Source organism: Ostrea edulis, chromosome 5 (genome assembly GCF_947568905.1).
Source record: "Ostrea edulis chromosome 5, xbOstEdul1.1, whole genome shotgun sequence".
In the NCBI taxonomy this organism is placed as follows: Eukaryota; Metazoa; Mollusca; class Bivalvia; order Ostreida; family Ostreidae; genus Ostrea; species Ostrea edulis.
Window position 1 is genome coordinate 67,861,722 of NC_079168.1, and position 21,273 is coordinate 67,882,994.

The 21,273-nt window shown below is 36.7% G+C and overlaps 1 protein-coding gene across 5 annotated transcripts in view; it reads left to right on the top strand.

Moving 5' to 3' along the window:
• The first annotated feature begins 3,724 nt into the window (after positions 1 to 3,724).
• LOC130054715 (phospholipid scramblase 1-like) overlaps positions 3,725 to 21,273 on the top strand; it is a 22,919-nt gene continuing 5,370 nt past the window's right edge. The window contains exons 1-7 of one of the 5 annotated variants that reach the window (XM_056165261.1): positions 3,725 to 4,250; positions 4,373 to 4,417; positions 9,291 to 9,389; positions 11,792 to 11,869; positions 11,995 to 12,071; positions 17,748 to 17,878; positions 17,996 to 18,119. In XM_056165261.1, the coding sequence (XP_056021236.1) occupies positions 4,381 to 4,417; positions 9,291 to 9,389; positions 11,792 to 11,869; positions 11,995 to 12,071; positions 17,748 to 17,878; positions 17,996 to 18,119 (546 nt within the window). In that variant the 5' untranslated portion in view covers positions 3,725 to 4,250; positions 4,373 to 4,380. Of the gene's footprint in view, positions 4,251 to 4,372; positions 4,418 to 9,280; positions 9,390 to 11,791; positions 11,870 to 11,994; positions 12,072 to 17,747; positions 17,879 to 17,995; positions 18,120 to 21,273 lie in introns of all 5 variants that reach the window. The other 4 variants (XM_056165262.1, XM_056165260.1, XM_056165263.1 and 1 more) reach the window with 4 other exon arrangements.

Consider the following 21,273-nt stretch of genomic DNA (forward strand, 5'->3'; position numbering starts at 1 on the left):
TTGTATCTGATATTCAGAAAAAAGACGACAATTCAATTTTCACGATTTCAAAAATTATCTTTAGACTTCTTTAGAAAAAGAACTGACCAATAAAACACCAGCTAACAACACTAAAACCAATAGGAACTTCGAACACTTTCAAACCTATTTACAAAAGTTTGATTATAATGACCTAAGGCAAAATTCAATAAATCAGAACAGGTACTGCCTGTTCTACTTGGATGAGCATAAAACACATCTCAATGTAGTGGTTATTCAGATAATGTTTCATTTGAAATATATATACAAATTTGTGTAGATTTATTAATTTAAATCAATTAATAAACACTATTACACATGTTTTATGTATTGACATATAAAATGTATTAGGCTTGCCCTTAGTACTGGGAAATCCTTCGGGTATTTAAATGGCAAATACGCAATGAGTATAAATATGAATGAAGGTCAGTTCTACGTCACGAGTGCTGGCACGGAGCTCCGATCAGGGAAAATTCCCGCTTCGGTGCAACACCCTCTTTCTGTGTTGCGCCTCATGTACCACTTCCATTGTGGTTTGAGGCAATAAAATGAATGATTGTATGGTCCGGGTGTCGTGGTATAAACAAACTTGAACCCCCGCCCGATCTTGATACAATACATATAGGGTATTTTATACATACTTTTGAGAACAATTCAAGTCTCTTGTAGCCCTGTGGCCCTCAAGATCCCCCCACCCCCACCCCTCCCGCGCCCCAAGACTATAAACTGAGAATAGACTCTTGAAAGTCAAAATTTTGATTACTTATATTTTAAGATATTCCGTGTCGCGACAGGCGTTGGCCCTGAACGCTCTGCATAGGTCTAGATTTGTGGTACTCCACCTACAGCTGATCACGACGGAACGTAAATCAATGTGTATCGGCTCAGGTGAGCTAAAAACCTCGGTAGAATGAACAGGTACCATCAAAATGCATGCAACAGTTAACTACGAGGGCTGTTCGATATGTAATGTGTATTGTACGATATCTAAAAAACATTCGACTCAAATAGTGAAATGAACAGTATACATCCCTTCAAAGTATTCTCCGCGGTTTGAAATACATATTTCAATCTCTGAATCCATTTCTGAAATGCGTCACGGTACGCTGATTTAGGTAGACATCTGAGGTACTGACAGATGGCTGAGCCAAGGGCTTGTCGGGACTTGTAAAGACGACCAGATAACTTTTTATACGCCCGTCATTAGACCGTAATATGTTATGGCGCTGTCCATGCGTCCGTCCGTCCCGGGTCATGTTTTTCCGGACTTTTTTCTGTAACGGATACATGTACAACTTTGAAATTTGGTCACAATTTCTTCCTCAGGAATTGTAAGAGTTAGTTTGCATTTCAGCTGGATTGGTCCATCCTTGACCTACTTTAGGGCTATAAATAGGTCAAACAGTTTTTCGGACTTTTTTTCGTTACAGATACAGATATTGCCCTGAAATTTACACATAAACTTCCTTTCAGAGGAATACAAGTTCAATTTACATTTCAGCTGGATTGGTCCGTCCGTCCGTGACCTACATTAGGACTAAAATTAGATCAAACAGTTTTCCGGGCTTTTTTTCCTTATGGATACAGATATTGCCCTGATATTTAGTCAAAAGCTTTCTCTCAGAGAAATACAAGTTCAATTTGCATTTCAGCTGGATTGGTCTGTCCGTCCGTGACCTATATTAGGACTAAAATTAGGTCAAACAGTTTTCCGGGTTTATTTCCTTATGGATACAGATATTGCCCTGATATGTAGTCAAAAGCTTCCTCTCAGAGGAATACAAGTTCAGTTTGCATTTCAGCTGGATTGGTCCATCGTTGACCTACTTTTGGACTAAAAATAGGTCACACAGTTTTCCGGGCTTTTTTTCCATTACAGATATTGCCCTGATACTTAGTCAAAGACTTCCTCTCGGAGGAAGACAAGTGCATTTTTAAAACATTCAGCTGGATTGGCGCACAATGACTTACAGTATTTTAGGGGTAGAAGTAGGTCAAACAGTTTTCCAGATTTGTTTGATTTTTTTTATGGTCACAGATATTGCTCTGAAATTTAGTCACAACCTCCCTTTCAGAGTAATACATAATCAGTAAACATTTTAAGGGTAAAAGTAGATCAAATGGGCGTATATTGTACCGTTTGCGGTACTCTTGTTAAGTTTTGGAAAAAGGTAAAAGTCGAATGGGGCTAGATCTGGAGAGTATGGTGGGTGTGGCAAGACGGTAACCTTCTCCGACTTCAAAAAATGCTTCACAAGCTCAGATGTATGTGATGGAGCATTGTCATGAAGTAGACGAACATGTCTAAATCCTGACACAGGCCGTCGTTTATGATAAGATTTCTTCAGCTTTTTAGTATAACATCTCGGTATTGTATCATAGCTTGGCGTGCTTTCTTTTGTTAAAAGTGTGGGTTATCTGTACATAACCCACACTTTTCTTCAAACCCCGCCCACATTCTCGAAAGAAAAAAAAACAACACCATCACTGTCTATTGCATGACGTTCCTCTAGATCAAAATTGCACATAACTGACTCGGACTAAGTTCTCCAAATTAATACATTATAGACATTCGCACTGAATCTCACTTAAACCTTGATACAAGATAATATCGTCAATGGTCTCGTCCCAAAGACTTTCTATTTCCACATTCTCCTTAAGTCGAGAAACACGTGTACGTATAAATACGGGTAGCATTTATAAAGAGTTTTATAAAAGACACAGTCACGTGATAAGAATGAGTTTGAGAGATAAACTTGTTTGGCGGACAGAGTGAATCAGACTTGTGTTTCTTTTATGGTTTCGCATCTTACAATTCTTAATTTTTTCTCTCTTATGTTTCACCATTTTTTTTTTTTAATCTATTGTATAGACATGTAAATGTTTTTTCCAGCCAATTTAGTCAAAATATGTATTAGAATGAAGGATATCAAATAGGAATATCAAAAGAGTAACCACCATCATCAGTTGAATATATTGCTAAATTTTTAAACAGAAAAATGCATGAATATGGGTTCTAAGAATTTTATTTGAATTTTTAAATTTCAATTCTTAAAGCCAATGCCGGTACTAAAAGTCGAAGAATGCGTAAATGTTAAATAAAAATATCAAAACCAACAGTCCAAACATTTATATGCACTTTTACATGTAAAACGGTTTTTAAAAAGAATTAATGAACATACATTTTTCGGTGATAGAAAGTCATTATGATAGAAATTTATGGTTTACAAAGTGTAATTTAAATACATAACAATTGACATCATATTGTAAACAGGCGACCGCACTTCCGAAAGCTATAATAAAATATAACGAATAATTGTAAACTATGGCACAAGTCACTTACCCCATCTAATATTGTTGATTATGTGCAGATACCCGATGGGCGTGGTCGTAATGACACTCGGGAGCTACGCTCCCTCGTGTCATTATGACCACACCCATCAGGTATCAATCGTAACTACTCGGCCATTTCCGCTACACTAAAAAGTAACTAGAAAGGCCGAGTAGTTCCGATTGATCAGGTATCTGCACACATATGGGGTAACTACTACTTACCGACCTGTAACACGTTTGTCCTTTAATTTGTACGGCTTTATACCATCACAAGAGAAGAACCATCGTCGCAAACCACGGGTTATTGTTTCATTCTATTTCACAAACCCGTGGCTGCCTGCATCGTCGCAAACCACGGGTTATTGTTTCATTCTATTTCACAAACAAAATAGAATGAAACAATAACCCGTGGTTTGCGACGATGGAGAAGAATATGCAATAAAGAACCTTATTTGTGCTTATAGTTCTTTTGGAAACTACAGGCCTTGCGTGATCAAGAGAGAGTCGCTAGAAAAGCTAGCTCACTAGTGAGGTAGTATAAGTCCGCTCTTATAAATACTGACCGCTACGATATACGGATATTCGCCGATATTTCCGTGCCAACAAAGTCCGGGTTTTGTACATGTAAGATGATTCACCGTGTGGTATGATATAGTCCTGTTGAACACAATATATACGTGGGTCTAATTTTTACTTGTTGCTGATATTCTGCCAACCTTGTTCAGTTCAAATAAACAATACGTGTACGGGTATTTTGCAATAATCTTACATGTATTTTGCAATTATATCACAAGTCGGTCACATGACCTAGGTATTTTATACGGTATATCGCGCTGAGTGATCGGCACCCTACTAACAACACCCGCACTGCCATTAGTGGTCATTAGTCTATTTTACAGGTCTGTAGATCAACTGTTGGTAACTTCTATCATGTGACTAGTATATAACTTGTTTCAATGTTTACATTATGATGTGTCATTGTGAATGCTCATTTAAAAATGTTTTGTTTACATGTCTGCAGGTATCGCTATGTCGGGACCGGTTCAGACACAACAGCCTGCACAAGGTATTGTCAACAGCTTTTCCATACATTTTACTTGTCTTTTTTAAAAACAAAAACAAAAAACATGAAAGTATTCGCATTCTTATACCCAATTGTCTTTAACAGATCTAGTCTATTAATAGCTACTTCAAATGCTGGTGGCTTCGTCCCGATTACATATTCGCACCTAGTGGATTCGCACCAGGTGGTTTCGTCCCTATTTCAATGCAGGTAACATAAGGTAGAACATTGCCTTATAGTTGAGTGGTTTCGCCCCGATGTACTAATCGAGTGGTTTCGCCCCAATAATATAACAATTTAACATATCTTAAAATTATAACGAGTTAACATATCTCAAAATTCACTTTCTTAAAATGATCAACTACTTTCAAATAAATATTGCTGCTTTAAGTTTATGCTATAAATTGAATTTCTCATTTTGAGATTTACATAAATATATCTAAGATTAATAAAATCACATAATAGACAGATTAATTTTATCTACATAATGCTAATTCTGTTTCATATGATAATTTTTACTTACTGATTTTCCACAATGAATGCAACTTGCCATGGCAAAAATTCTTGGTATAATGATAGAAATGGACATAGTTTGGAAGTCGGTAAATTAATATACTGTATAGTATTCATTAATTTCAATTCAATTACTCATCTTTAAAAGAGAGTATGCAAGCTGATCAATCGTCCCAACCACTGTTGCCATATATAAACATCCAAAAATTGTTGGTATAATGATCAAAATGAACATACCTTGGGCGTCGGTAAATTAATATATAGCATTCATCCCCTAATTTCAATTCAATTACTCGTCGTTAACGGAGAGTATGCACAAATCAATCGTTCCGACCACTGTTGCTACATACTCAATGGGGGCGAAACCACTCGGGACGAATCCACTTGGGGTGTACAGGTAAAGGTGCGAATATGTAATCGGGACGAAACCACCCGTCACCGCTACTTCAACCTACTTTTACCTGTTTTTGAAAATGTAAATAAATAATAATTAAGGCGCATCTTTTAAACAGGTCAGTCGTTTAATGCATCATGTTGTGCACGTGCACGCCAAAATTCAGAGTGTAAATTTGAATACTTTACGAGGGTGGAGAATGCAGAGAAAATGCATGAAAATTCGCCCCAAAAACCTTTAATGTAAAAAATGCATGAAGGTAAACTTTAAAATCAATACAGATTTGTAAGACATTTCACACTTTTTAACACGTAGCTTTGATTCTAATCTCTTAGGAAATGGAACTGGATGCTGTTATTTATGCAAATTTGAAAGGTTAGAAAGTATAATCATTTTTGTCCAATATTTTTGTGGCATTCATCGTCAGTGTAAGTTAATCAAGAAATTTGGTACACACCATATTGCGCCGTTCCTGCGTTTGGCCACGAAATGCAAGTAAAGGAAAAAGTAGGTGAAAATAGCTACCTGGAGTAGGTTTAAATAGCTACGTAGCTGTAAGTTATGGAGGGTAATCGTGTTCAAAAATCCAAGCATGTAAACTTGTTAATTGAAACATGCAACTGTGTTAATTTCTGTTTCAACTATGTATGTTTGCAACTCAGGGGATGTACGTTATGTTTCTCAGAAATGTATACCTCAGTGTTGTACTCTTCATTTGTGTCATCGTTTGATTTCTGATTTTACATTTCTCTTTATAAAAATGCATCATTGTTTCTTAAGTTATACGCGGTCATCCCTACAGTATTTCCGTTGGTAGACTTTGTATTTACATAGCTGTACCTTACAACATCACATCTTACACCTTACAAGTCAACAAATGTCAAGTTAACATGTTTGTCGAATTTCGATATGACCATATATGGAAAGACAACGGAAATCCACGATTTCTACCGAGAACCGAAAGAAAATCAATGTGCTACACGAACAGAACACAAGCGGTATTCTCGCTAAATTGTACGTACTTGGGTGAAACGTCACCAATGAACAATATATTTGCGGAATATATGTTAACGTATTTTTTAAAATTCAAAAAATTAATCATAATAAAGTCATATCTATTAGATCTAAAATACATATCTAATTACATAACGAATTTTACGAGGTACAACTGGACTGAAATTACATGTTAGTTTGGTAGGCTATTTTTTTCTTCAATCATATCTAGGGCTAAAATAAATTAAAACACGTATATATTTTTTCATTATAATATGTAGCAATATGTAAGGAAATAGTAGTCAGAAATTTAACTCAACTTAAGTTTTGTTGCACAAAGAATGACAACGAGTATCGGCCACATGACGTGGCTTTTCTGAAAAGGGGGTGGGATTGGGGGCAGAGGAGAAGTTGTCTAAAATTCTTGACAATCTAGCAAAAAAAAGGGGTCCCCCCCCCCCCCAAGAACTCCATAAAATATGTTGTCTATTCCAAACTAACAGCCTAAGGGAGGGGGAGGGGCTTAGTCCTTCAATTCATTACAATGTACATGCAGTTGGGGGGGGGGGGGGGGGGGAGTCATCCAATATACCTTACTTTCTATGTGAAAATAACTTTGCACGTAAAAATAATGGAAAATCAATTTTAACGTGCCTGAGTATAAGATGGACGAAATCAGGGATACCAAATGTGATCATCCACTCAAACAACTTCTTTGAGACTTTATCTCCCACAAAATTTATAAAGAGGAACACTTTAACAGATTGATTAAGGAAAAAACTCTTTCTACCACATCATTCTTTCAGCCTTTTGACTGGCCCTGTGACGTGCAGTACCACATGACCTCTGCACTTTTGATATTACATACACACGCATAGGCGCCCTCGGGTGATACCCCTACTAAGATGGGATAATTTCCGATGTCTTCCTGCTATAAACAGCCCATAATTGTATATTAACAAATAACGTTTTCAATTTTCATAAATATTTTATACTAAAAAAGAACGTTTATATCTGAATCTTTTAGGCATGTTTGATTAGATATCCATATCATGCACCAAATCCCAGCGAAATTTGAACTCTAGAATCCTTTATTTGCAAGGAAAACATTTTTGTTTTATCATTCAGGGACGAATCACTAAAAATCATATAAAATAATTGAGAGCTTGTTTCACTCTTTCGATGGTGAAATCACTCTTCATAAGAGGTGTTTTAACAAGCCATTAAATAAAATTTTAGTGTAATGAGCTATCTTAACCGGTGCAAAATATGTGTACTAGCATGTTGGATAGTTTTATCCATACATAAACGTTAGCCTACATGTCTGTGCACATGCACATCAAGAAAGTATATGTTTATTATTAGGCGTTGGTGTAAATCCATTCTTCGTAACCTTATAGATCATTTTCTGTGTGTAATGCGTAACGTCGAGAACTTGAGACTGTGACACATGTCGATTTGTCTTTTGATATAAAAACTTAGCAAATTCGAGATGCAAATCCGTTGTTAATTTTGGCGCATGCGCAATAGCTTAGTCCTACAAATGGGGAATTCTTTCGTTTCTCGGTAATAATCGTGGATTTCCGTTGTCTTTCCATATATGGTCATATCGAAATTCGACAAACATGTAAACTTGACATTTGTTGACTTGTAAGGTGTAAGATGCGATGTTGTAAGGTACAGCTATGTAAATACTAAGTCTACAAACGGAAATACTGTAGGGATGACGACGTATAATTTAAGAAACAATGATGCATTTTTATAAAGAGAAATGTAAAATCAGAAATCAAACGATGACACAAATGAAGAGTACAACACCGAGGTATACATTTTTGAGAAACATAACTTACACCCCCTGAGTTACAAATATACATAGTTGAAACTGAGAAATTAACACGGTTGCATGTATCGATTAACAAGGTTACATGCTTGGATTTTTGAACACGATTACCCTCCATAGTAAGTACCTACGTAGGTAGAAATAGTCTTTGGACTGGACCTGTTTAAGTTTTGAAGATTGAACCTGCAGGTTTCACCAAAATTGCTGTGAAATTTTTATTTTTAAAGGAAAGTGTGAACTCTGTCCATTCGGGACCTTGCCAGCCGCACCCAGCCCCCCCCCCCCCTCCCCCCCCCCAACCTCCTATGTTTACAACCGTTTTCATTTAATTCCCCCAAATCTACTCCATACTACATAATAGTCATTACGATCAGTATGAAGTTGAATTTAGGTTGAATTTAATCATTACATTAGGTGCTATATACATCCATATTAATGATAATAATTATACATTTTAATTCTGACACTATGAATATTTTATTCACATGTATGTGCACATCGATTTTATATTATCTTTTCTCTCACATTTGTAAAGTGCTTTAGAGAACTTAATGTTGATAGGGCGCTAAAATCTTTTAATTACAGTTACAAATATGATCCATATTTTATTGAAATATATCCAAAAACACTAAAACGTGTACATCTTATTTTGTCAGAGCTCAGTAGTTTCAGAGGAAGGGTTGCCCCCTAGGTCCTGTCCAGGGTAAAGCCTTGGACCCACTGAAGACCTCAAGACAGCCCCCAGACACCCAGTTATATACTGTCCATGCTCCTCTTGTCATTTCTGTACGACGATGAACTCATTCAATCTTAACACATGTTCTGTCATCTTTTTCACTACAATATATATAATAACAATGCTTTAAAGTTATTGCAAATTTTTATTGCTAAGCTCCCTTGCTGATGCTTTGCCCGCTCTTTGGCAGAAAAAAGTTTACGGAAAACAGGCTGATGGACGAACAAAGCCCACGGTCCATTTTCGATTGTCTCAGATTCTGGGTCACTCCATTCATTATTATTTAAATGTGATACACATCCAGATGCAAATGTCAGATTTAGCATTGAATTTCCTGCTTGTTGTAAATCATGTTGTAAATGCTTATTCATTAAATTTTTATTTTTAATTGGAAACATAGGGGAACAATGGATGAACATGTCAGGCGTTCCTCCGGGGCTGGACTACTTGGCCAGCTTGGACCAGATGATTGTTAAACAGAGAGTGGAACTGATGGAGTGTAAGAAATAGTTATTCATATATACCATTACTTTGTGAGAATCAAGTACTTCTAATCAGGGCCCATTTGCACATTTATAATTATTATCTCAACGTGTAAGAAATGCTAAGTCATTGGAAATGCTAGGTGGCTGGAGAAAAAAAAATGAAACCATAAGATTATTCCAATTATTAAATTATTATGTGTTTGGTTTGGTTTCATGTTGATTGGCATTAAGCCCTTTAAGGATGATGTGTGCTTGACAAATCAATAAGGATAATTGGTGAACTATAAAACGATTTAGGGTGAAAGCAAATAGAGCAGAGTATTTAAAGGTGTTCATTAAATATTAAAGGGAAATAACTCTGAAAGAGAAAACATGAAGCCCAGGATCAAGAGCAGACGTGTTATAGGACAAATGCAATCAAATCATGTGTTGCATAGCTGGCAATGGATGTGTAAAATTTATCGTAAATTCAGTTGACCTTCTAATGACCTTGGTTAACTGGAAGATAAGTTAACAATGATGTAAGGCTATGTAAAGCTTGATCCAGGACACTGTCTCTAGGCACCAACAATTTTATTACCAATGTATTGCAATTCCATGAGTATCTCAATGGTATTTAGCTCACTTGAGCTGAAAGTTCAACTGAGCTTTTCTGATCACCCGTTGTCCGTCTGTCTGTCCGCAAACTTTTCACATTTTTTACTTGTTCTCCAGAACCATACACCAAACTTCGCAAAAAGTATCCTTGGGTGAAGGGCTGCAATTTCTTCAAATGAAGGACCATGCCTCCTTCAAAGGGGAGGTAATCACAAAAATAAAGTGGGATCATTTAAAAATCTCCTCAGTAAAACTGGGTCAGAAGAGCTGAAATTTACAGGAATGCTGCCTTTTATAGTGCAGATTCAAGTTTGTAAAAATCATGGCCCCCAGGGTAGGTTGAGACCACAATAGGGATCAAAGTTTTACATGCGAATATATATAGGGAAAATCTTTAAATAAGGGCCAAGAGCGATGTGGCCCATGGGCCTCTTGTTCTATTTAAGGAGGAATACTACACCAGAGAAAAATGAAGGATATGAACAACAATATTTTGAAATTTACTTTATTTAGTTAAAAGATGCAGTTTTAGTAAAGAGTAATCTGGAAAAAAAATTTAAAACACCTGCTGGACTCAAACCAGTGATCTACTTCAGATCAATATTCAGCATACTAAACCACTGAGCTACTCAGCTACATGTAGGTAGTAAAATCTAAATGGAATAGACAAATATTGCTGATATTTATATTTCATTCATGCTTTAAAGGGAAGTCAGTCTTAATGACGATGTAGTTTTCCTCCCCAAAAACTGGAATTGTATCACCCAGCAACATTAAGGTTATTATTAGCCGAGTTGCAACAAAGTTGAACTCGGCTATTTTTTTGGTGATGCAGGCGGGCAGGTGTCAACAATTGGTTTCCGGATGATAACTCAAAAAGTTTACAATCTAATCAAATGAAACTTTGATATATTGTTGGGTTCCAGGTAAGGAAGACCCCTATTGATTTTGGAGAAAAATGATCGAAGGTCAAGGTCACAGTGACCGAAAATAGAATGAAAATTTCAGGAAAATTTGGTTTACGGATGATAACTCCGAAAGTTTAAATCCAAATCAAATGAAACTTTGATATATTGTTGGTTACCAGGTAAGGAAGACCCCTATTGATTTTGGAGAAAAAAGGTCAAAGGTCAAGGTCACAGTGACCGAATATAAAATTAAAATTTCAGAAATATTTGGTTTCCGGATGATAACTCAGAAAGTTTAAATCCGAATCAAATGATACTTGAAGATATTGTTATGTACCAGGTAAGGAAGACCCCTATTGACTTTGGAGAAAAAAGGTCAAAGGTCAAGGTCACAGTGAATGAAAATAGATTTAAAATTCCAAAAGGATTTTGGTTTCCGGAGGATAACTCGAAAATTTTTAATTTGAATCAAATGAAACTTGGATATATTGTTAGATACCAGCAAAGCAAGGCCCCTGTTGATTTTGGAGAACAAAGGTCAAGGTCACAGTGACCGAATATAGATTGAAAACTTCATACAAATATGGTTTCTGGACAGTAACTTGAAAAGTTTAAAACTGAAATTAGTTCTTCCCAATTATAAATATACCACGTGATTCCTGACTTTACAATGTATCCCATGCAACTCGGCTCATGCACCCCTGGGTGCATATACTGATTTTTTCATATAATTCAAATAGCCATTTTCTTTCATGAAGTCAGCCATTAGGACGATGTAAATGCTAATTTTCCTGGAATTGTATCAACCAGCAACTTCAAGGGTATTTCATACAATTGAAATAGCCATTTTCTTTCATGGGAAATATATAACATTTGATGTATCTGTAGATGGATGTTTATCTCTCCAACAGTGCTTACTGGCTGTGAAATGCGCAACAAGTATGATGTACTAAACAGTGTTGGACAACAGTGCTACTTCGCAGAGGAAGGCAAGATTTGTCCATTTACTATAATTAAATGAGTATCACTTCAATAATTGTGATTTAGTGTTCTCTTGCTCCATTAAAATATGAAAGATGACATAACCTCATAAAAGAATTATGTTTTGCTACAGAATCTGAGTGTTGTAACCGAATTTGCTGTGGACCAATGCGAGAATATGTTATGCACATCACAGACAACACACAACAGGTAACAGTCACATCACAGACAACACACAACAGGTAACAATAACATCACAGACAACACACAACAGGTAACAGTAACATCACAGACAACACACAACAGGTAACAATGACATCACAGAGAACACACAACAGGTAACAATAACATCACAGACAACACACAACAGGTAACAATGACATCACAGACAACACACAACAGGTAACAGTGACATCACAGACAACACACAACAGGTAACAGTGACATCACAGACAACACACAACAGGTAACAATAACATCACAGACAACACACAACAGGTAACAGTGACATCACAGACAACACACAACAGGTAACAGTCACATCACAGACAATACACAACAGGTAACAGTGACATCACAGACAACAGGTAACAGTGACATCACAGACAACACACAACAGGTAACAATAACATCACAGACAACACACAACAGGTAACAGTCACATCACAGACAACACACAACAGGTAACAATGACATCACAGACAACACACAACAGGTAACAATAACATCACAGACAACACACAACAGGTAACAGTCACATCACAGACAACAGGTAACAGTCACATCACAGACAACACACAACAGGTAACAGTAACATCACAGACAACACACAACAGGTAACAGTAACATATCCCTAGTCTGATTCAGCATACGTTGTAGTTGTGTAATTATTTTGAATTTTTGTGTGTGTGTGTGTTGTTTTGCTCTTAAGGTAAAATCTATCTTTATTTCATCTGTTGACTGTCATGTGTACATGCTTCTTCTTGACTGACCAATAATAGGAATGGTGTCAAATGAGACAAAAAAATTCTACTTTTGCTCTCTAAAAGCAAAGTTCACTTTATTTTGAAGATTTTTTGTTTGTTTGTTTTGCTTGTTTCAAGTTCTTTGTTTAACATTTTTTCAAATATTTTTCACTGATACTGAGATGTCATCAGCATTAGGTGAGAGACCTATGATAACGCTCAGTAATCTGTGTTTCCTGTAGGAGGTGATGACTTTGTTAACACTCAGTAATCTCTGTTTTCTGTAGGAAGTGATGACTTTGTTAATGCTCAGTAATCTGTGTTTCCTGTAGGAGGTGATGACTTTGTTAACGCTCAGTAATCTGTGTTTCCTGTAGGAAGTGATGATTTTGTCTGTTAACGCTCAGTAATCTGTGTTTCCTGTAGGAAGTGATGAGTTTGTCTGTTAACGCTCAGTAATCTTTGTTTCCTGTAGGAGGTGATGACTTTGTTAACACTCAGTAATCTCTGTTTTCTGTAGGAAGTGATGACTTTGTTAATGCTCAGTAATCTGTGTTTCCTGTAGGAGGTGATGACTTTGTTAACTCTCAGTAATCTGTGTTTCCTGTAGGAAGTGATGATTTTGTCTGTTAACGCTCAGTAATCTGTGTTTCCTGTAGGAAGTGATGACTTTGTTAATGCTCAGTAATCTGTGTTTCCTGTAGGAAGTGATGACTTTGTTAACACTCAGTAATCTCTGATTTCTGTAGGAAGTGATGACTTTGTTAACTCTCAGTAATCTGTGTTTCCTGTAGGAGGTGATGACTTTGTTAACTCTCAGTAATCTGTGTTTCCTGTAGGAAGTGATGATTTTGTCTGTTAACGCTCAGTAATCTGTGTTTCCTGTAGGAAATGATGACTTTGTCTGTTAACGCTCAGTAATCTGTGTTTCCTGTAGGAGGTGATGACTTTGTTAACTCTCAGTAATCTGTGTTTCCTGTAGGAGGTGATGACTTTGTTAACACTCAGTAATCTGTGTTTCCTGTAGGAGGTGATGATTTTGTCTGTTAAATCTCAGTAATCTGTGTTTCCTGTAGGAGGTGAGGATTTTGTCTGTTAACTCTCAGTAATCTGTGTTTTCTGTAGGAGGTGATGACTTTGTCTGTTAACGCTCAGTAATCTGTGTTTCCTGTAGGAAGTGATGATTTTGTCTGTTAACGCTCAGTAATCTGTGTTTCCTGTAGGAAATGATGACTTTGTCTGTTAACTCTCAGTAATCTGTGTTTCCTGTAGGAAGTGATGATTTTGTCTGTTAACTCTCAGTAATCTGTGTTTCCTGTAGGAGGTGATGACTTTCTCTGTTAACTCTCAGTAATCTGTGTTTCCTGTAGGAAGTGATGACTTTGTCTGTTAACTCTCAGTAATCTGTGTTTCCTGTAGGAGGTGATGACTTTGTTAACACTCAGTAATCTCTGTTTTCTGTAGGAAGTGATGACTTTGTTAATGCTCAGTAATCTGTGTTTCCTGTAGGAGGTGATGACTTTGTTAACTCTCAGTAATCTGTGTTTCCTGTAGGAAGTGATGATTTTGTCTGTTAACGCTCAGTAATCTGTGTTTCCTGTAGGAAATGATGACTTTGTTTACTCTCAGTAATCTGTGTTTCCTGTAGGAAGTGATGACTTTGTTAATGCTCAGTAATCTGTGTTTCCTGTAGGAAGTGATGACTTTGTTAACACTCAGTAATCTCTGTTTTCTGTAGGAAGTGATGACTTTGTTAACTCTCAGTAATCTGTGTTTCCTGTAGGAGGTGATGACTTTGTTAACTCTCAGTAATCTGTGTTTCCTGTAGGAAGTGATGATTTTGTCTGTTAACTCTCAGTAATCTGTGTTTCCTGTAGGAAGTGATGACTTTGTTAACGCTCAATAATCTGTGTTTCCTGTAGGAGATGATGACTTTGTCTGTTAAGTCTCAGTAATCTGTGTTTCCTGTAGGAAGTGATGATTTTGTCTGTTAACGCTCAGTAATCTGTGTTTCCTGTAGGAGGTGATGATTTTGTCTGTTAACACTCAGTAATCTGTGTTTCCTGTAGGAAGTGATGACTTTGTTAACTCTCAGTAATCTGTGTTTCCTGTAGGAGGTGATGACTTTGTTAACGCTCAGTAATCTGTGTTTCCTGTAGGAGATGATGACTTTGTCTGTTAACACTCAGTAATCTGTGTTTCCTGTAGGAGGTGATGACTTTGTTAACTCTCAGTAATCTGTGTTTCCTGTAGGAGATGATGACTTTGTCTGTTAACACTCAGTAATCTGTGTTTCCTGTAGGAAGTGATGATTTTGTCTGTTAACGCTCAGTAATCTGTGTTTCCTGTAGGAGGTGATGACTTTGTTAATGCTCAGTAATCTGTGTTTCCTGTAGGAAGTGATGACTTTGTTAACACTCAGTAATCTCTGTTTTCTGTAGGAAGTGATGACTTTGTTAACTCTCAGTAATCTGTGTTTCCTGTAGGAGGTGATGACTTTGTCTGTTAACGCTCAGTAATCTGTGTTTTCTTTAAGAGGTGATGACTTTGTTAACGCTCAGTAATCTGTGTTTCTTGTAGGAAGTGATGATTTTGTCTGTTAACTCTCAGTAATCTGTGTTTCCTGTAGGAAGTGATGATTTTGTCTGTTAACGCTCAGTAATCTGTGTTTCCTGTAGGAAGTGATGATTTTGTCTGTTAACGCTCAGTAATCTGTGTTTCCTGTAGGAAGTGATGATTTTGTCTGTTAACGCTCAGTAATCTGTGTTTCCTGTAGGAAGTGATGATTTTGTCTGTTAACGCTCAGTAATCTGTGTTTCCTGTAGGAAGTGATGATTTTGTCTGTTAACGCTCAGTAATCTGTGTTTTCTTTAGGAGGTGATGACTTTGTCTGTTAACGCTCAGTAATCTGTGTTTCCTGTAGGAGGTGATGACTTTGTTAACACTCAGTAATCTCTGTTTTCTGTAGGAAGTGATGACTTTGTTAATGCTCAGTAATCTGTGTTTCCTGTAGGAGGTGATGACTTTGTTAATGCTCAGTAATCTGTGTTTCCTGTAGGAAGTGATGATTTTGTCTGTTAACACTCAGTAATCTGTGTTTCCTGTAGGAAGTGATGATTTTGTCTGTTAACGCTCAGTAATCTGTGTTTCCTGTAGGAAGTGATGAGTTTGTCTGTTAACGCTCAGTAATCTTTGTTTCCTGTAGGAGGTGATGACTTTGTTAACACTCAGTAATCTCTGTTTTCTGTAGGAAGTGATGACTTTGTTAATGCTCAGTAATCTGTGTTTCCTGTAGGAGGTGATGACTTTGTTAACTCTCAGTAATCTGTGTTTCCTGTAGGAGATGATGACTTTGTCTGTTAACGCTCAGTAATCTGTGTTTCCTGTAGGAAGTGATGATTTTGTCTGTTAATGCTCAGTAATCTGTGTTTCCTGTAGGAGGTGATGACTTTGTTAACACTCAGTAATCTCTGTTTTCTGTAGGAAGTGATGACTTTGTTAACTCTCAGTAATCTTTGTTTCCTGTTGGAGGTGATGATTTTGTCTGTTAACTCTCAGTAATCTGTGTTTCCTGTAGGAAGTGATGATTTTGTCTGTTAACGCTCAGTAATCTGTGTTTCCTGTAGGAAGTGATGATTTTGTTAACGCTCAGTAATCTGTGTTTCCTGTAGGAAGTGATGACTTTGTCTGTTAACTCTCAGTACTCTGTGTTTCCTGTAGGAGGTGATGACTTTGTCTGTTAACGCTCAGTAATCTGTGTTTCCTGTAGGAAGTGATGACTTTGTCTGTTAACTCTCAGTACTCTGTGTTTCCTGTAGGAGGTGATGACTTTGTCTGTTAACGCTCAGTAATCTGTGTTTCCTGTAGGAAGTGATGACTTTGTCTGTTAAATCTCAGTAATCTGTGTTTCCTGTAGGAAGTGATGATTTTCTCTGTTAACTCTCAGTAATCTGTGTTTCCTGTAGGAGGTGATGATTTTGTCTGTTAACACTCAGTAATCTGTGTTTCCTGTAGGAAGTGATGACTTTGTTAACTCTCAGTAATCTGTGTTTCCTGTAGGAAGTGATGATTTTCTCTGTTAACTCTCAGTAATCTGTGTTTCCTGTAGGAGGTGATGATTTTGTCTGTTAACACTCAGTAATCTGTGTTTTCTGTAGGAAGTGATGACTTTGTTAACTCTCAGTAATCTGTGTTTCCTGTAGGAGGTGATGACTTTGTTAACGCTCAGTAATCTGGGTTTCCTGTAGGAGGTGATGACTTTGTTAACTCTCAGTAATCTGTGTTTCCTGTAGGAGATGATGACTTTGTCTGTTAACTCTCAGTAATCTGTGTTTCCTGTAGGAAGTGATGATTTTGTCTGTTAACGCTCAGTAATCTGTGTTTCCTGTAGGAAGTGATGACTTTGTTAACGCTCAGTAATCTGTGTTTCCTGTAGGAAGTGATGATTTTGTCTGTTAATACTCAGTAATCTCTGTTTCCTGTAGGAAGTGATGATTTTGTATGTTAATACTCAGTAATCTCTTTTTCCTGTAGGAAGTGATGATTTTGTCTGTTAACGTTCAGTAATCTGTGTTTCCTGTAGGAAGTGATGATTTTGTCTGTTAACGCTCAGTAATCTGTGTTTCCTGTAGGAAGTGATGATTTTGTCTGTTAACGCTCAGTAATCTGTGTTTCCTGTAGGAAGTGATGACTTTGTTAACGCTCAGTAATCTGTGTTTCCTGTAGGAAGTGATGATTTTGTCTGTTAATACTCAGTAATCTCTGTTTCCTGTAGGAAGTGATTATTTTGTCTGTTAACGTTCAGTAATCTCTGTTTCCTGTAGGAAGTGATGATTTTGTCTGTTAATAGTCAGTAATCTCTGTTTCCTGTAGGAAGTGATGATTTTGTCTGTTAATGTTCAGTAATCTGTATTTCTTGTAGGAAGTGATGAGGATCAGCCATGACTTTGTCTGTTGCGTAGGATGTTGCTGGTGTGCCACCGACTCTTCCTGTGGATATGAAGTCAAAATCGAGGCTCCGGTCGGAAACATAATTGGCTACGCCAAACAACAGTGAGTTTGTCAAATATCATTTCGCAGGCCTTAATCATATGGATTCGATATCTGTATTTATAGGTGAAGTGATTTGAAAATGAAATTCATATCATTCTTGGGGAATGTTTTTTGCAGATCCTCAAAATGGAAACCCCACATTCGCGTTTTTGACGCTAACCGTCAGCCGATGTACGCCATACGGGGACCTTGTTGCTGGGGGTGTCAGAATATTTGCTGCACAGACGATATTGACTTCCCTGTAAGTTACATAATAGTGATTTTCCTGTAAATAATTATATATTATATTGACTCCTATCTATGATATTGACTCCCTTGCAAATTGCTCTAGTTTTTGATAAATGCAGGTTAAGGAGTAGATGTTTGACCGCCTCTAATATCAAATAAAAGTCAACAACAACAAAATCAAAGCATAGAAAACAATTTTACTTGTATGATGCTTTCTTATAATTCTTTGTTACCGCTCTGCTCTCTCTGGATATTTCATTATTATTATTATCCTTCAGAGTAATACAGTCAATTTCATTGATCAAGGGCTGGTCACGTGAAGGGAATCAATTCATGATGTCTCCCTCACGTGCAGGTTAGCAACTTGGTTGTCTCCCTTCAGAAGATAAATTTTAATGACACAAGCAAGATAGGTCTTTTAAAAATTAATTTAGAATATGCAGGATCGTTTATCAATAAATTTAAATTGTGACTTTAGTGTCAACATTAACGGTCAAATATTCCCATTCTAATGCAATTTTGCATTTGACTTGATGTTTACGTTCTTGTTTTGAAATATGTTATGAAATGTTTACCCTTGATGTCATGTTTTTGCGTCATTTGACTGTGACATCACAATCGAAGCTTTTGCTTGTTTAATTTTCTTAAAACCTCAATATTTTGCTTTGTTTAACATATACATCTAATAAATTTATGACATTTAGTGTAAAATAAATTATTGCATGTAGTTAAGGGTAACAGTGATTTCACCCCTTGAAAATTTATCAGAATTTTCAGCAGAAAAAGTTGTTACGAATTTGTTGACGTTTTGAATTTTTAAAAAATTAGTATGGTTCAACTTCAATAATTGTTTGGTATCTTTTTTAATGTTCAGATTCTTCAGGATGATAAAACTATGAACTGATTAGCAGTTAGACATCACAAATTATCAGGTCTGAGTAGGGTTATCACCCTCTGGTGCATAGGGGTGTTGCTAAAACGTGGAATGGAAGATGGAATGGAATGAAAAACAGAACGTAATTTAAGAATTAGAATGATAAATGTAGCTAAGATAACACTAAAACTCATGGGGGAGGAGGGAATGCTTTATTATACCCCCCAAACGAAGTTCAGGGGGGGTATATAGGAATCACTCTGTCTGTCTGTCCGTCCGTCTGTCTGTGCAGATTCGTGTCCGGGCCATAACTTCTTTCTTCTTTGACTTAGACATACCATATTTGGCACACAGGTGGATCACCATGAGACAATGTGTCGAGTACCTTCATGACCTCTATACGACCTTGACTTTTGACCTCAAGGTCAAAATTAAAGATTTTTTACAATGGATTTGTGTCCGGTCCATAACTTCTTTGTTCTTTGACATAGGCATACCATATTTGACACATGAGTGTATCACCATGAGACAATATGTCATATACCTTCATGACCTCTATATAACCTTGACTTCAAGGTCAAAATTAAAGGTTTTTACAATGGATTCGTGTCAGGGCCATGACTTCTTTGTTCTTTGACATAGGCATACCATATTTGACACATGAGTATATCACCATGAGACGATGTGTCGGGTACCTTCATGACCTCTATATGACCTTGAACTTTGACCTGAAGGTCAAAATTGATTATAGGGTTTTGACATAGTCATACCATAAGACATGGGTGTATCACCATGAGACTATGTGTCATGTACATTCATGACCTCTTTATGACCTTGACCTTTAATCTCAAGGTCAAAATTATAGGTTTATGCCATGGATTTGTGTTTGGACTATATCTTCCATTTTCTTCTACAAAGGCATACCATATTTTTACACTCAGGAAAGAGGTAATTTATACCTATTAACAACACCCTTTGGGAGATTGGGGTAAGCGGGGGGTATTCTTAGTGAGCATTGCTCACAGTACCTCTTGTTCTGATTAAAATCAAAACTTTGGGAATTTGTTTACAAGAGGTTAAACAATTCCATCTTACAATTCTGCATCATAAATTGATTAAGGGAAGTAGTTGTTTGTATAAGAATTTAAAAAGTGTTTTACAAGGATTTTGAAAATTTGACTTTGATTAACAGATGTGTTAGCAAGCAGCAACACCTATGGGTAAAGAATGGAAAGAATATGCGTGGTTTATATATGCAACAACCCTCCCCCCCCCCCCCCCCCCCCTCCATGGCAAAACTCATTAACGCACATGTACATGTATTTACACATACAACCGTGTAGGTACACACACCTACAACAGGGAGTGTGGTATGTGTAAAACAACAATAATTCATGATTTTTCAAAGTCAACATCTTGTGGTTGATTTATTACTTTGACTTAGTGACCACAGCACTCCAATCCTAAATAGGGAGCACTTCTGGCAGTTTATTTCTAAACTAAATACTTGTATCTTAACATTTAGATTAATAATGAGATTACTTTTTAATTTCATTCAACCATAAATTCTCTGTTAGCCATTTGGCAGAAAATGACAAAGCCGGGGAAAGGGGGGGGGGGGGGCAAAAATATGATAAAGCCAGGAAAAACAATGGTACCCACAGGCATTCATTAATATTTTTCATGTTAAAGGACACATCTCATGTTTTCAAAGTATACAACATTACATGCATTTTGTCTTCTTTATGCTTATAGTAATTAATTCTAATAGTTCGTTCGCCGAAATTTTGCGATAATTAACCACAATACAGACTTAAATCTAAGCCCCGATTTCAAAAAGTCAAGTTAATTAGGTAGGTAGTCACGTGGTACAGTGACGTCACATGCGCCCTTCGTATTGTGAAAGTACTGCAAGATATTATTAAAAACTCAACTTTTAGGGGCCTAATTTATTTACCGTGGGCAACATTTAAATCGATGTTGACAAATTGTCCGAGTTTTATATGTGTTCACCACCAGTGCACACATATAACGATGTAAATACCCAAATATAGCGAGTAAAGCGTGTATGAAATCGACAATATTGTGAGTAAATAATGTTTATATGGGTCGCTGTCTACAAACTGTTTGGGGATGTTATTCCTTTAGACATCTGTAATTGATGCTGTTTTTCTAAAATAAACAGTGCAATCATTATTTATTTTTGGATTAGACAAATTATGATGTGTTAAATTGTTGACAACTATAGGCCCTATGCCAAGCTATTGTCACGCGTGCATTTCGGAAAGAAAGA